Source organism: Balaenoptera musculus, chromosome 7, assembly GCF_009873245.2.
Source record: "Balaenoptera musculus isolate JJ_BM4_2016_0621 chromosome 7, mBalMus1.pri.v3, whole genome shotgun sequence".
Taxonomy (NCBI): Eukaryota; Metazoa; Chordata; class Mammalia; order Artiodactyla; family Balaenopteridae; genus Balaenoptera; species Balaenoptera musculus.
Genome location: NC_045791.1, coordinates 19,417,411 through 19,435,210, shown reverse-complemented (window position 1 = coordinate 19,435,210; position 17,800 = coordinate 19,417,411). Strand labels below are relative to the sequence as shown.

The 17,800-nt window shown below is 39.0% G+C and overlaps 1 protein-coding gene and 1 non-coding gene across 3 annotated transcripts in view; one reads left to right on the top strand and one right to left on the bottom strand.

Moving 5' to 3' along the window:
* The window catches only part of RAB3GAP1 (RAB3 GTPase activating protein catalytic subunit 1), a 123,812-nt gene extending 109,701 nt beyond the window's left edge, over window positions 1–14,111 (bottom strand). For both annotated transcript variants that reach the window (XM_036858080.1, XM_036858081.1), the window contains exons 1-2: window positions 14,073–14,111; window positions 13,915–13,970 (exon numbers count right to left, since the gene is read on the bottom strand). In XM_036858080.1, coding sequence (XP_036713975.1) covers window positions 13,915–13,970; window positions 14,073–14,090 — 74 coding nt within the window. In that variant the 5' untranslated portion in view covers window positions 14,091–14,111. The remainder of the gene's footprint in view (window positions 1–13,914; window positions 13,971–14,072) is intronic.
* Window positions 14,112–17,070: 2,959 nt separating this feature from the next.
* Window positions 17,071–17,143, top strand: TRNAG-CCC. Its single transcript has one exon. It is a non-coding gene; the product is annotated as a tRNA-Gly (tRNA).
* The last annotated feature ends 657 nt before the right edge of the window (window positions 17,144–17,800 follow it).

The following is a 17,800-nucleotide window of genomic DNA, read 5'->3' as shown; positions in this document are numbered from 1 at the left end:
CCAAGGTTACTCTAGCCAGCAGGGATCTCATTCAGATTTGATGGAGAACTTAAAACCTTTACAGACAAGCAAAAGCTGAGAGAGTTCAGCACCACCAAACCAGCTTTACAACAAATGCTAAAGGAACTTCTCTAGGCAAGAAACTCAAGAGAAAATAAACACCTACAATAACAAACCCAAAATATTTAAGAAAATGGGAATAGGAACATACATATCGATAATTACCTTAAATGTAAATGGATAAAATGTTCCCACCAAAAGACACAGACTGGCTGAATGGATACAAAAACAAGACCCACATATATGCTGTCTACAAGAGACCCACTTCAGACCTAGAGACACATACAGACTGAAAGTGAGGGGATGGAAAAAGATATTCCATGCAAATGGAAATCAAAAGAAAGCTGGAGTAGCAATTTTCATATCAGACAAAATAGACTTTAAAATAAAGACTATTACAAGAGACAAAGAAGGACACTATATAATGATCAAGGGATCGATCCAAGAGGAAGGTATAACAATTGTAAATATTTATGCACCCAACATAGGAGCACCTCAATACATAAGGCAAATACTAACAGCCGTAAAAGGAGAAATCGACAGTAACACAATCATAGTAGGGGACTTTAACACCCCACTTTCACCAATGGACAGATCATCCAAAATGAAAATAAATAAGGAAACACAAGCTTTAAATGATACATTAAACAAGATGGACTTAATTGATATTTATAGGACATAGCACCCAAAAACAACAGAATACACATTTTTCTCAAGTGCTCATGGAACATTCTCCAGGATAGATCATATCTTGGGTCACAAATCAAGCCTTGGTAAATTTAAGAAAATTGAAATCATATCAAGTATCTTTTCCGACCACAATGCTATGAGACTAGATATCAATTACAGGAAAAGATCTGTAAGAAATACAAACACATGGAGGCTACACAATACACTACTTAATAACGAAGTGATCACTGAAGAAATCAAAGGGGAAATCAAAAAATACCTAGAAACAAATGACAATGGAGACACGACGACCCAAAACCTATGGGATGCAGCAAAAGCAGTTCTAAGAGGGAAGTTTATAGCAATACAAGCCTACATCAAGAAACAGGAAACGTCTCGAATAAACAACCTAACCTTGCACCTAAAGCAATTAGAGAAAGAAGAGCAAAAAAACCCCAAAGCTAGCAGAAGGAAAGAAATCATAAAGATCAGATCAGAAATAAATGAAAAAGAAATGAAGGAAACAATAGCAAACATCAATGAAACTAAAAGCTGGTTCTTCGAGAAGATAAACAAAGTTGATAAACCATTAGCCAGACTCATCAAGAGAAAAAGAGAGAAGACTCAAATCAATAGAATTAGAAATGAAAAAGGAGAAGTAACCACTGACACTGCAGAAATACAAACAATCATGAGAGATTACTACAAGCAACTCTATGCCAATAAAATGGACAACCTGGAAGAAATGGACAGATTCTTAGAAATGCACAACCTGCCGAGACTGAACCAGGAAGAAATAGAAAATATGAACAGACCAATCACAAGTACTGAAATTGAAACTGTGATTAAAAATCTTCCAACAAACAAAAGCCCAGGACCAGATGGCTTCACAGGAGAATTCTATCAAACATTTAGAGAAGAGCTAACACCTATCCTTCTCAAACTCTTCCAAAATATTGCAGAGGGAGGAACACTCCCCAACTCATTCTACAAGGCCACCATCACCCTGATACCAAAACCAGACAAAGATGTCACAAAGAAAGAAAACTACAGGCCAATATCACTGATGAACATAGATGCAAAAATCCTCAACAAAATACTAGCAAACAGAATCCAACAGCACATTAAAAGGATCATACACCATGATCAAGTGGGGTTTATTCCAGGAATGCAAGGATTCTTCAATATACGCAAATCAATCAACGTGATACATCATATTAACAAACTGAAGGAGAAAAATCATATGATCATCTCAATAGATGTAGAGAAAGCTTTCGACAAAATTCAACAGCCATTTATGATAAAAGCCCTGCAGAAAGTAGGCATAGAGGGAACTTTCCTCAACATAATAAAGGCCATATATGACAAACCCACAGCCAACATTGTCCTCAATGGTGAAAAACTGAAACCATTTCCACTAAGATCAGGAACAACACAAGGTTGCCCACTCTCAACACTATTATTCAACATAGTTTTGGAAGTGTTAGCCACAGCAATCAGAGAAGAAAAAGAAATAAAAGGAATCCAAATCGGAAAGTAAAGCTGTCACTGTTTGCAGATGACATGATACTATACATAGAGAATCCTAAACCTGCCACCAGAAAACTACTAGAGCTAATCAATGAATTTGGTAAAGTAGCAGGATACAAAATTAATGCACAGAAATCTCTTGCATTCCTATATACTAATGATGAAAAATCTGAAAGTGAAATTAAGAAAACACTCCCGTTTACCATTGCAACAAAAAGAACAAAATATCTAGGAATAAACCTACCTAAGGAGACAAAAGACCTGTATGCAGAAAATTATAGGACACTGATGAAAGAAATTAAAGATGATACAAATAGATGGAGAGATATACCATGTTCTTGGATTGGAAGAATCAACATTGTGAAAATGACTCTACTACCCAAAGCAATCTACAGATTCAATGCAATCCCTATCAAACTACCACTGGCATTTTTCACAGAACTAGAACAAAAAATTTCACAATTTGTATGAAGACACAAAAGACCCCGAATAGCCGAAGCAATCTTGAGAACGAAAAATGGAGCTGGAGGAATCAGGCTCCCTGACTTCAGACTATATTACAAAGCTACAGTAATCAAGACAGTTTGGTACTGGCACAACAACAGAAATATAGATCAATGGAACAGGATAGAAAGCCCACAGATAAACCCACGCACCTATGGTCACCTTATCTTTGATAGAGGAGGCAAGAATATACAATGGAGAAAAGACAGCCTCTTCAATAAGTGGTGCTGGGAAAATTAGACAGGTACATGTAAAAGAATGAAATTAGAACACTCCCTAACACCATACACAAAAATAAACTCAAAATGGATTAAAGACCTAAGTGTAAGGCCAGACACTATCAAACTCTTAGAGGAAAACATAGGCAGAACACTCTATGACATAAATCACAGCAAGATCCTTTTTGACCCAGTTCCTAGAGAAATGAAAATAAAAACACAAATAAACAAATGGGACCTAATGAACCTTAAAAGCTTTTGCACAGCAAAGGAAACCATAAACAAGACCAAAAGACAGCCCTCAGAATGGGAGAAAATATTTGCAAATGAAGCAACTGACAAAGGATTAATCTCCAAGATTTACAAGCAGCTCATGCAGGCTCAATAACAAAAAAACAAACCACCCAATCCAAAAATGGGCAGAAGACCTAAATAGACATTTCTCCAAAGAAGGTATACAGATTGCCAACAGACACATGAAAGAATGCTCAACATCATTAATCATTAGAGAAATGCAAATCAAAAGTACAATGAGGTATCATCTCACACTGGTCAGAATGGCCATCATCAAAAAATCTAGAAACAATAAATGCTGGAGAGGGTGTGGAGAAAAGGGAACCCTCTTGCACTGTTGGTGGGAATGTAAATTGATACAGTCACTATGGAGAACAGTATGGAGGTTCCTTAAAAAACTAAAAATAGAACTACCATACGACCCAGTAATCCCACTACTGGGCATATACCCTGAGAAAACCATAATTCAAAAAGAGTCATGGACCACAATGTTCATTGCAGCTCTATTTACAATAGCCGGGACATGGAAGCAACCTAAGTGTCCATCATCAGATGAATGGAGAAAGAAGATGTGGCACATATATACAATGGAATATTACTCAGCCATAAAAAGAAATGAAATGGAGGTATTTGTAATGAGGTGGATGGAGTTAGAGTCTGTCATACAGAGTGAAATCAGTCAGAAAGAGAAAAACAAATATAGTATGCTAACACATATATATGGAATCTAAGGAAAAAAAAAAAAAGGTCATGAAGAACCTAGTGGCAAGACGGGAATAAAGACACAGACCTACTAGAGAATGGACTTGAGGATATGGGGAAGGGGAGGGGTGAGATGTGACAGGGTGACAGAGTGTCATGGACATATATACACTACCAAATGTAAAACAGATAGCTAGTGGGAAGCAGCTGCATAGCACAGGGAGATCAGCTTGGTGCTTTGTGACCACCTAGAGTGGTGGGATAGTGAGGGTGGGAGGGAAGGAGGGAGATGCAAGAGGGAAGAGATATGGGAACATATGTATAACTGATTCACTTTGTTATAAAGCAGAAACTAACACAACATTGTAAAGCAATTATACTTCAATAAAGATGTTTAAAAAAAAAATAATAATAATAATAATAATAATAATAAATTCCCTTGATAATATGTGGATTTAAAGTTTCTGTTAAAAAAAAGAATCAAAACAATGCAAAATTTTTTAAAAAAAGAATTCTTAGATTGATTTTTCTTAAGTCTACTGCCAACCCAACAAAGCCTGTTCTGCCTTCTATAAAATATAAGAGTAAATCTCTCCATATTGAAATGAATATAATAAATTTGAGACAGAAAAACTGACAGACTAAAATGATACTAGTAAGGATAATTACGAAGCCAATGATTTCTTCACTACCCTCCAAATAATTGATCTATTTAAATTAACTTTTCCTTTAAAGATATTTATGAATTCCCTGATTTGCCTCCCCTTCCCCCAAAAAACATTATTTGGGAACTTTGCCCATTAAAACAAAACAAGCGACCTCCAGAGCCTCCCATCAAGCCTCTTAGATAGCCTCAACCACCAGAGGGCAGACAGCAGAAGCAAGAAAAACTACAATCCTGCAGCCTGTGGAACAGAAACCACATTCACAGAAAGATAGACAAGATGAAAAGGCAGAGGGCTATGTACCAGATGAAGGAACAAGAAAAAAACCCAGAAAAACAACTAAATGAAGTGGAGATAGGCAACCTTCCAGAAAAAGAATTCAGAATAATGATAGTGAAGATGATCCAGGACCTCGGAATAAGAATGGAGGCAAAGATTGAGAAGATGCAAGAAATGATTAACAAAGACCTAGAAGAATTAAAGAACAAACAAAGAGAGATGACCAATACAATAACTGAAATGAAAACTACACTAGAAGGAATCAATAGTAGAATAACTGAGGCAGAAGAACGGATAAGTGACCTGGAAGACAGAATGGTGGAATTCACTGCTGCGGAACAGAATAAAGAAAAAAAGAATGAAAAGAAATGAAGACAGCCTAAGAGACCTCTGGGACAACATTAAATGCAACAACATTCGCATTATAGGGGTCCCAGAAGGAGAAGAGAGAGAGAAAGGACCAGAGAAAATATTTGAAGAGATTATAGTCAAAAACTTCCCTAACATGAGAAAGGAAATAGCCACCCAAGTCCAGGAAGCGCAGAGAGTCCCATACAGGATAAACCCAAGGAGAAACACGCCAAGACACAGTAATCAAATTGGCAAAAATTAAAGACAAAGAAAAATTATTGAAAGCAGCAAGGGAAAAACGACAAATAACATACAAGGGAACTCCCATAAGGATAACAGCTGATTTCTCAGCAGAAACTCTACAAGCCAGAAGGGAGTGGCATGATATACTTAAAGTGATGAAAGGGAAGAACCTACAACCAAGATTACTCTACCCGGCAAGGATCTCATTTCGATTTGATGGAGAAATCAAAAGCTTTACAGACAAGCAAAAGCTAAGAGAATTCAGCACCACCAAACCAGCTCTACAACAAATGCTAAAAGAACTTCTCTAAGTGGGAAACACAAGAGAAGAAAAGGACCTACAAAAACAAACCCAAAACAATTAAGAAAATGGTCATAGGAACATACATATCAATAATTACCTTAAACGTGAATGGATTAAATGCTCCAACCAAGAGACACAGGCTTGCTGAATGGATACAAAAACAAGACCCATCTATATGCTGTCTACAAGAGACCCACTTCAGACCTAGGGACACATACAGACTGAAAGTGAGGGGATGGAAAAAGATATTCCATGCAAATGGAAATCAAAAGAAAGCTGGAGTAGCTATACTCATATCAGATAAAATAGACTTTGTTACAAGAGACAAGGAAGGACACTACATAATCATCAAGGGATCAATCCAAGAAGATATAACAATTATAAATATATATGCACCCAACATAGGAGCACCTCAATACATAAGGCAACTGCTAACAGCTATAAAAGAGGAAATCGACAGTAACACAATAATAGTGGGGGACTTTAACACCTCACTTACACCAATGGACAGATCATCCAAAATGAAAATAAATAAGGAAACAGAAGCTTTAAATAACACAATAGACCAGATAGATTTAACTGATATTTATAGGACATTCCATCCAAACACAGCAGATTACACTTTCTTCTCAAGTGCGCACGGAACATTCTCCAGGATAGATCACATCTTGGGTCACAAATCAAGCCTCAGTAAATTTAAGAAAATTGAAATCATATCAAGCATCTTTTCTGACCACAACGCTATGAGATTAGAAATGAATTACAAGGAAAAAATCGTAAAAAACACAAACACATGGAGGCTAAACAATAGGTTACTAAATAACCAAGAGATCACTGAAGAAATCAAAGAGGAAATCAAAAAGTACCTAGAGACAAATGACAATGAAAACACGACGACCCAAAACCTATGGGATGCAGCAAAAGCAGTTCTAAGAGGGAAATTTATAGCTATACAAGCCTACCTAAAGAAACAAGAAAAATCTCAAGTAAACAATCTAACCTTACACCTAAAGAAACTAGAGAAAGAAGAACAAACAAAACCCAAAGTTAGCAGAAGGAAAGAAATCATAAAGATCAGAGCAGAAATAAATGAAATAGAAACAAAGAAAACAATAGCAAGGATCAATAAAACTAAAAGCTGGTTCTTTGAGAAGATAAACAAAATTGATAAGCCATTAGCCAGACTCATCAAGAAAAAGAGGGAGAGGACTCAAATCAATACAATCAGAAATGAAAAAGGAGAAGTTACAACAGACACCGCAGAAATACAAAGCATCCTAAGAGACTACTACAAGCAACTTTATGCCAATAAAATGGACAACCTGGAAGAAATGGACAAATTCTTAGAAAGGTATAACCTTCCAAGACTGAACCAGGAAGAAGCAGAAAATATGAACAGACCAATCACAAGTAATGAAATTGAAACTGTGATTAAAAATCTTCCAACAAACAAAAGTCCAGGACCAGATGGCTTCACAGGTGAATTCTACCAAACAGTTACAGAAGAGCTAACACCTATCCTTCTCAAACTCTTCCAAAAAATTGCAGAGGAAGGAACACTCCCAAACTCATTCTATGAGGCCACCATCACCCTGATACCAAAACCAGACAAAGACACTACAAAAAAAGAAAATTACAGACCAATATCACTGATGAATATAGATGCAAAAATCCTCAACAAAATACTAGCAAACAGAATCCAACAACACATTAAAAGGATCATACACCACAATCAAGTGGGATTTATCCCAGGGATGCAAGGATTCTTCAATACACGCAAATCAATCAATGTGATACACCATATTAACAAATTAAAGAATAAAAATCATATGATCATCTCAATAGATGCAGAAAAAGCTTTTGATAAAATTCAACACCCATTTATGATAAAAACTCTCCAGAAAGTCGGCATAGAGGGAACCTACCTCAACATAATAAAGGCCATATATGCAAACATATATGCAACAGCAAACATCATTCTCAATGGTGAAAACCTGAAAGCATTTCCTCTAAGATCAGGAACAAGCCACGGATGTCCACTCTCACCACTATTATTCAACATAGTTCTGGAAGTCCTAGCCATGGCAATCAGAGAAGAAAAAGAGATAAAAGGAATACAAATTGGAAAAGAAGAAGTAAAACTGTCACTGTTTGCGGATGACATGATACTATACATAGAGAATCCTAAAACTGCCACCAGAAAACTGCTAGAGCTAATTAATGAATATGGTAAAGTTGCAGGATACAAAATGAATGCACAGAAATCTCTTGCATTCCTATACACTAATGATGAAAAATCTGAAAGAGAAATTATGGAAACACTCCCATTTACCATTGCAACAAAAAGAATAAAATACCTAGGAATAAACCTACCTAGGGAGACAAAAGACCTGTATGCAGAAAACTATAAGACACTGATGAAAGAAATTAAAGATGATACAAACAGATGGAGAGATATACCATGTTCTTGGATTGGAAGAATCAACATTGTGAAAATGACTCTACTACCCAAAGCAATCTACAGATTCAATGCAATCCCTATCAAATTACCAATGGCATTTTTTACGGAGCTAGAACAAATCATCTTAAAATTTGTATGGAGACACAAAAGACCCCAAATAGCCAAAGCAGTCTTGAGGCAAAAAAATGGAGCTGGAGTAATCAGACTCCCTGACTTCAGACTATACTACAAAGCTACAGTAATCAAGACAATATGGTACTGGCACAAAAACAGAAACATAGATCAATGGAACAAGATAGAAAGCACAGAGATAAACCCACGCACCTATGGTCAACTAATCTATGACAAAGGAGGCAAAGATATACAATGGAGAAAAGACAGTCTCTTCAATAAGTGGTGCTGGGAAAACTGGACAGCTACATGTAAAAGAATGAAATTAGAATACTCCCTAACACCATACACAAAAATAAACTCAAAATGGATTAGAGACCTAAATGTAAGACTGGACACTATAAAACTCTTAGAGGAAAACATAGGAAGAACACCCTTTGACATAAATCACAGCAAGATCTTTTTTGATCCACCTCCTAGAGTAATGGAAATAAAAACAAAAATAAACAAATGGGACCTAATGAAACTTCAAAGCTTTTGCACAGCAAAGGAAACCATAAACAAGACGAAAAGACAACCCTCAGAATGGGAGAAAATATTTGCAAACGAATCAACGGACAAAGGATTCATCTCCAAAATATATAAACAGCTCATGCAGCTCAATATTAAAGAAACAAACAACCCAATCCAAAAATGGGCAGAAGACCTAAATAGACATTTCTCCAAAGAAGACATACAGACGGCCACGAAGCACATGAAAAGCTGCTCAACATCACTAATTATTAGAGAAATGCAAATCAAAACTACAATGAGGTATCACCTCACATCAGTTAGAATGGGCATCATCAGAAAATCTACAAACAACAAATGCTGGAGAGGGTGTGGAGAAAAGGGAAACCTCTTGCACTGTTGGTGGGAATGTAAATTGATACAGCCACTATGGAGAACAATATGGAGGTTCCTTAAAAAACTAAAAATAGAATTACCATATGACCCAGCAATCTCACTACTGGGCATATACCCAGAGAAAACCGTAATTCAAAAAGACACATGCACCCGAATGTTCACTGCAGCACTAATTACAATAGCCAGGTCATGGAAGCAACTTAAATGTCCATCAACAGACGAATGTATAAAGAAGTTGTGGTACATATATACAATGGAATGTTACTCAGTCATAAAAAGGAACGAAATTGAGTCATTTGTTGAGACGTGGATGGATCTAGAGACCGTCATACAGAGTGAAGTAAGTCAGAAAGAGAAAAACAAATATCGTATATTAACGCATGTATGTGGAACCTAGAAAAATGGTACAGATGAGCCGGTTTGCAGGGCAGAAGTTGAGACACAGATGTAGAGAATGGACATATGGACACCAAGGGGGGAAAACTGCGGTGGGGTGGGGATGGTGGTGTGCTGAATTGGGCGATTGGGATTGACATGTATACACTGATGTGTATAAAATGGACAACTAATAAGAACCTGCAGTATAAAAAAACAAACAAACAAAACGACTAATACTAAACTTTCATTGGGTTATTTGCATGGAAATATGTTAATATAAATGTTTCAGACATTACATGGAAAAAAAAAAAACAAAAACAAGCTTTAAGGGACAGCTGGCAAGAAACTGAAAGTAGATTTGTCAGCTTTAAGGAATAATCAACAGATTTTTAAACTATTCACTGTCTGATCTTTAAATCTAATGATCAAGCAGACCTATTAAATTGAATAAACTCTGACTAGCAACATGCTCAATTTCAGCAAATGAACAGTCACATCTTAGTAGCAGTGTTCAATACATATTAAAGGACACTTTCAGAAGACTTGTTATTACTCTAAGAAGCTGCCTTCTTACACTGTATATGTATGACGCAATCTAACAGCAACAGTGCTCTCCTAAAACACTTACATAGTATTGCTAGAGTACTAGAGTTAATTCTAGTCAAAATATATTCAAAAGTATCAGGTTTTTCCTGTCGGTGACATTATAAATTATTTATTTACATTCTTGGTGTAAAGGTAGTAATGGGAGTTTTTATGATTCAACTGAACCTTCTAATTACTTTCTCTTTAAAATTAAAAAAAGATATTAATTAATACAATATTTTGAGGGGGTTCAAATGGCAATTATCAGTTTTTATGAAGAGTGCTCTACAAATAAGTAAACACGTTTGCAAAAAAAGAAATAAAAAATTTAAATGTAGGCACATGTGAGCAAAAATCTGTATGTGAAATACACATTACATTTATAAAGGTAAAAAACTGGAAACTGCCTTAAAGTCCAACTGCAGCAAACAGCTGTAAATTAATGGTACATCCATTCAAAGGACTAATATGCACCCATTAAAAATCATGTTTTGACGCCCATTTGAGGAAATAAGAAAATGTCCATATGCTAGATGAAAAAATGTAAGCGATAGAAATAAATATTGGGACTTCCCCGGTGGCGCAATGGTTAAGAATCTGCCTGCCAATGCAGGAGACATGGGTTAGAGCCCTGGTCCGGGAAGATTCCACATGCTGCGGAGCAACTAAGCCCGTGCACCACAACTACTGAGCCTGCACTCTAGAGCCCATGAGCCACAACTACTGAGCCCACGTGCCACAACTACTGAAGCCCGCACACCTGGAACCCGTTGCCCACAACAAGAGAAGCCACCGCACAGAGAAGCCCGCACACCACGACGAAGAGTAGCCCCTGCTTGCCACAACTAGAGAAAGCCCATGAGTAGCAACGAAGACCCAAAGCAGCCAAAAATAAATAAATAAAAATTAATTAATTAAAAAAAAGATTTTAGAAATAAATATTAATACAGTTTAACACAGAAAGTTTGCAACACACAGATTACAAGGAATTTTCTCAAAATATTAACAGTAGCTATCTCCTGCTGGTAGGGTTACAGGTGATTTTTCTTTTTTTATTTTATAATGATGTATTATAATAAAAATAATTTAAAATAATACAGCTTTCACGGTAAAAGAAGGAACATCTTAAAATATTCATTGTATGAATCCTATCAGTACTAAAAAAAACCAAAATTGGACTCTATCCTGTAAGTATTGATACTTGATTAGAAAAATGTAATAACTTTATCCCTGAAAGCTCTCCAGACCTCACCTGAAGAGTCACTTCCTCTTCTCATTCTGTATTAGGTTTTTTTGTTATATGCTCTTAAAAGACCAGGTTTCTTTCTCTTCTCAGTATTTCAATTGTAATTACAGACGCTTGTACTATTTGATTCGTGTCTGTCTATACCATTAGTCTGTACGTTCAGCAAGAGCAGGAACCATATGCTTTCACTGACCACCGCGCATCCCTAATGCCCTGCACTGTGCTTGACACATACGTACTCAATATTTTTTCAGTGGACAAGGGATAAAAAGAGTCATTGGCTTCTCTCAGTAAACTGTCCATATGGCTCATAACATACTGACAAGAAATTTCATTCAAACATTAAACTTAAGGTTTAAAAGACTCCAAAGTCTTAACACTTTCCCACAAACTGTAAAACACTAGTTTTACTCTAGAAACAAGAGCTTAAAAGTCAAAAATCAAAGTTCCTACTTTGTGGTAGTTTTCATAACTGTGTTAACAATTACTTCCAAATAAGGAGCTAAAGGATTTAATATTCCACTTCAGGATACTTTAAACATTTTGCTAGTGGAAAGTGATGATTTTTCCATTAAATACTCTTGTTTCCTCTTGTTTCTTGTTTCCTCATCCCACTATCCAAGATTCAAATTACATTTTCTAACTACCTTTAAGACATTAAGTTATTATTTCAAATTCAACAGGTCTAAAACTGTATTCTTCTCACTTTGCCACTTTCGTATGTATCTTCATTCTCTCAGGCAAGAAACTGCAGTTCCATGTTTGATTTTTTTTTCTACTTTTACATTTCATCAAGCGTATCATCGACTTCTTTGAAATGTCTAACAATCTTCCCTCCTAGCCTTTCTCTCCAGTCTCCAAATCACCAACCTAATCGAAGTAACTTCATTTTACCTCATCTCCTCAAACAACTCCCGTATCACTTTGCCACTTTAAAATCAAGGGTCCCTCACTACTGCTCTTTAATGTTCTGAAGTGTGGTCTCCTGACCAGCAGCATCACCTGGGAGCTTGTTAGAAATGCAAACTTTTGAATCTCGGGCATACAGAATCATAAACTATGATTCCGACGCACACTGAAGCTTGAGAATCACCGGTCTTAAAGCACCAAATTTAGATTCCTTTACTTAGCTTTGGAAGCTGTCTATAATCTGGTCCTATCTTCCTTAATAATCTTGTTTACTTCCCTTCAACAAACAGCCTTCACTCCAGTAAAGACATTTCATTAAATCCCAAAGGTTTTCACCTGTCTCTGTTCACGTCAGGGCCTTCTCGTATTTAACCAATTACTCTCCACTTTCCAGGTCCAGCACACTTCCTATCTTTTCTATGAAAATACCTCCAACAATTATAATCCACAACAACAGCATCCTTAAACTAATTTAACTATTTGCTGTTTTGTTTTTTTAACACACGGATCAAGGGTTTTGTTTTGGCTTTGTTCTTCTCTGTTAGTATAGTTCTGAACACACAGTACCTGCTCAATAAAGCCTTGCCACTGTGCTTGTGTCTTAAGGACTTTTTTGGGGGGGTGGGGGAAGGGACCACAGGTCAAACAAGTATCCCAGCAGGGATCTTTTCTATGCCGTTTAATGACATGACATTCACATCCATATGGATTTCCTCTCCCAACCAGAAAGATTATAAAATGTTCCAACAAGCTAACTACTGACCTCAACACTCAGAAAACCTGAAGGGCCTCTGCGACATCGAACTGATAACACCTGGATCCAAGCTATCACTCCTCCCCAAACTTGGCTTTCAACTAATTCCAGCGATCCTACAGTTTCACTTAGCTGTTTCAACTAGGAGTTTGGTGGCGCCGGAAGCCTGGGCACATTACCCACTGAAACGGAACAACTTGAATCAAAGCGTTCCCAAGCCAGACGCGGACTATTTCAAAAGGTTATTCTAAAAGACACGATGGAGCTGGTGGGAGTGTGGCAGACGGACAACCACCAGGACTCTGAAGAAAGGCCTCCTCCTGAAAAGGATGTACACGGAAAGAAAAAAAAAAAAGAAAAAAGCACCTGCGAAGTTTATTGCTCACTATGACAAAATGACGTACACGGAAAGGAACGCAGGAACGGAAGGGGTAGCCTGGGGAACTGTTTCTGCGGGTGGGCAGCAACGCGAGAACCAAAGGGCTAAGGAGCGTGGTCGGAGAGCGGAGAAAACAAAACTCCTCCGGGGTTCGGCTGATGTGGGCGGGTCGGGGCTGGTCAGACGCGAGACGCAGAAGAGGCTTGCGGCCGACCACAGCAGGGAGGAGGCGGAGACCCGGAGACCCACGGGTCTTACTTTCCCCGCACAAGTGGCGTCTGGGTTGGGGGAGTCTATGCTGGGGGAGTGGCGGGGGGAGACGCCGGGGCCCAAAGTGCTGGTAACCAATGATAACGACTCACTCACCTTTCCCATTCCGAGGCAGTGGTGAAGTCCGTGATCTCAAATACCTCAGACTCGGGCTGCGGGAAGTGAAAGGAAAGAAAGAGATTGAGCTCCGGGGCGCTGACGCGGAGGAGCAAACTTAAACAGCGGTAGGGATAGGGAGGGAGCAAACACCTCACCTCACTGTCGGCCGCCATCTTGAAGAGCGCCGAGGCGGGCGCTAGGGCTGCCGGGAAGAAGAGCAGGAGGACGGTGGGGGGCGGGGGGGGTGGGGAAAGGAGAGCCGAGAGCAGGCGGAGGCGGAGGCGGGGCGGAGGCGGGGCGGGGGCGGGCCCTCCGCGCAGCCCCGCCCCCGGAGTCCCGCTAGGAAAAATCTTCTCAGGCTGAAATCATTTGATTTTTCTTTTTTAATGCTTTTTGTTCCTGAGAAGGAAGAATTTACTCTGCCCTCAAGTCCCTGTTCTTTGGCTGATTTAATACAATTTAAAATTTTCCTGTAGAGCAATGAATTCAGGAAGGGAACAGAAGCAAGGAAGTAAGGCAAGGCCCTAGAGTCATGTGATTACGAGTGTATTGAAAAACCTAGGGCTTCCCTGGTGGTGCAGTGGTTGAGAATCTGCCTGCCAATGCAGGGGACGCGGGTTCGAACCCTGGTCTGGGAAGATCCCACATGCCACGGAGTAACTGGGCCCGTGAGTCACAATTACTGAGCCTGAGCACCTGGAGCCTGTGCTGCGCAACGGGAGAGGCTGTGATAGTGAGAGGCCCGCGCACCGCGATGAAGAGTGGTCCCCGCTTGCCACAACTAGAGAAAGCCCTCGCACAGAAACGAAGACCCAACACAGCCATTAAAAAAAAAAAAAAAACCTAAAACACATTGCTTGTGTTTCTGTTTTTCTTTCCACCTCTGTTGATTGATTGCAAGGCACTGAGCTAGATGCCATAATATCCACCCTCCTTTACCCCTACTCTTAAGAGAATTTACGGTTTGGGTAAGTCATCAAATAAAATCATTATGCTATTTATCTGGTTTCTGAGAAGAGCAACATGCTGTGCAATGAACACAACACTTTTTAAGTCACTGAGGAACAGAAGGAGTGCCAGCTAGCAGTTAGTAATTATATCTCATACATTCTGAAATATTTACAGAGGAAATCATACCATGTCCAGGATTTGTTTCAAAATAAGGGGAGGGAGGAGTGGATAGAGCTAGAAATAAAACAAGATTAGCCATGAGTGGATTATTGTTTAAGCCACTGATGGTTACCTGGGTATTTATACTATTCTCTACTTCTGTTAGGTCTGAAATTTTTCATAATTATAAGCTTTTTTAAAGTTTTTTAAAGGGCTTCCCTGGTGGCGCAGTGGTTAAGAATCCACCTGCCAATGCAGGCGACACGGGTTTGATCCCTGGTCCGGGAAGATCCCACCTGCCGTGGAGCAACTAAGCCCGTGCGCCACAACTACTGAGCCTGCACTCTAGAGCCCACAAGCCACAACTACTGAGCCCGTGTGCCACAACTACTGAAACCCGCAGTCCTAGAGCCCATGCACTGCAAGAAGAGAAGCCATCCCAATGAGAAGCCCATGCACCTCAACGAACAGTATCCCCCGCTCACCACAACTAGAGAAAGCCCGTGCACGGCAACGAAGACCCAATGCAGCAAAAAATAAATAAATTAAAAAAATTAAAAAAATTTTTAAGTCTTTTAAAAATTAAATCTCATTTACTGATTTTGTGCAACTCACAAGAAGGGATTCGTGGGCAGAGGACTCAGAAATACAGCTTTAGCAATTAAAAATTTTAATCTTAAGAGCAAGAGATATCAAAAATTTGGTGATATAGACGGTGCAGATGAGTAAACTTAGGTCAGAAGAATTTGACAATTATTGCCAGTGCCAAGACTTGAATCCCTGTCTCTTAATATTCCTTCTAGTTTCTGTTCACTACACTAGTGGGAGTTGGGGGTTAGTACTGCAGCAATCTTTCCCAAGAGGTCTGAACTTGAACCTTCATTCATTTCTAAGCATTTATTAAATACCTACTATAAGCCAACCATTATGGTAGACAACAGGGAAATGAAGACATATGGCAGATACAATCCCTGATTTCAAGGAACTCAAGATCAAGTAGCGAAACTGGAAATTACTGCACAAACAGAAAGAGGAGATGCTACATGTGTCAGTGTCACTGTTAGCAACATGGAAGTCATTGGTGACTTTGACAAGAAGAATCTTGGGGGCCAGCTGAAGGATAAGGTGGAGGCAGCCAGGTTGGGGTCAGGGAAGGCTTTTAAGGGCAGAGAATAGCATATCCAGAGGCTTAAAGGTAGGAAAGTCTGATCTGTCTAGTGAACTGAAAGAGGACACTTAGAGCATATTGGTTGCAATGAAGTTGGAGAGGTAGGCATGGGCCAGACCATATAGGGCCTTCTGTATGGCCCTTATGTGAAGCACAATGGACCTCACTAAAATGTTTTAAGCAAGAGAGTATTGTGATCCAATTTACATTTTGCAAAAATCTGTATGCTATAGGAATGGATTGGTGGGTGGGGGGACAAAAGAAGAAATAGAAACAGCTATTAAAGCATCCAAAGAGAGATGGTGTGGAGGCTTTGACTAGGGGGTGTCAGCAGACAAGGTAAACTGATTTGATATGTATTTCGGAGATACAATAGACAGGACTTGATGATGGATTAAATGCAGGGATAAGGGAAAGGTAGGAATCAAAGATATTTTGCAAGATTCTGGCCTAAGCAACTGTGTGAGGATGATGCCATCTTCTGAGATGAAGATGGGAAGGAGCAAGAAAGCTAGAGTTTGGTTTGGGAAGCGTTAAGTTTGACATGCTTGTAAGATATTCAAGGGGAGCTGTATAGAGAACATTGGGTATAAGAATAGAACTCAGAGGCAAGATCTGGGGTAAAGATATGCACTTGGGAGTATTTTGAATCACAAGAACGGATGAGAAGACTTAAGAAGAGAATATAGAAAGAAGAAGAGGAGCCTCATAAAAAGCTTGAAGAAATTTTGTACTTAGAGAATGGATAAAGGAAAGTATATAGTGAGAGAGGAAAGGAGTGGGTAGAGAAATAGGAAAACAAGGAAAGAGTGATGGCATAGAACTCGAGAAAGAAGAATGTTTCGGGATGGTAAATATTGACTGCTGCTAGGACTTCCCTGGTGGTCCAGTGGTTAAGACTCTGCACTCCCAATGCAAGGGTCCCAGGTTCGATCCCTGGTCAGGGAACTAGATCCCACATGCCGCAACTAAGAGCTCACATGCTGCAACTAAAGACCCAGTGCAGCCAAATAAATAGATAAGTAAATATTTTTTTAAAAAAAATATTAAAAAAAAAAAAAAAATATTGATTGCTGTTGATAAAGCAGGTGAAAGAGGAATATAGGGTCAAGGGTGATTGTTGGTGTTGTTTCTTGGGTTTTGTTTGTCTTTAAGGTAGAGGATAGTGGCTATGTTGTATGCTGATTCGAATAATCTAGGAGCATGTGAGAGAGATTGATGATGGAGGGGAGATGCAAGACTGAAGTTCTTGATAAGGTGAGAGGGAGGAAATCCACAGAGCTGGCAGTCACACCACCCCAGGGGGCAGCATTCACATGGCATGCTGAAGTCTTGCTTCAGGAGGTGCCACCCAAAGAAAGCACCTTGTGGACAGCCCTGGAGTTGTGGAGCAAGGTGGTACCAGGAATTTGGAGCACACGTAGCAGGAGGGAAAGAAGGATAGGTTGTGAGGTTGGCTTTTCTTGAGAAGGAAAAGAAGGGAGGAAAAAGATGGAGACAGACATAGACATTGGGACAGTGGTACATATAAAAGGAAAAGAGCTGTTCACGTAAAACTTTTTAAGGTTCTCTCCAAGTGAAATAAGTTTGTAGGTTTTAAGGTCA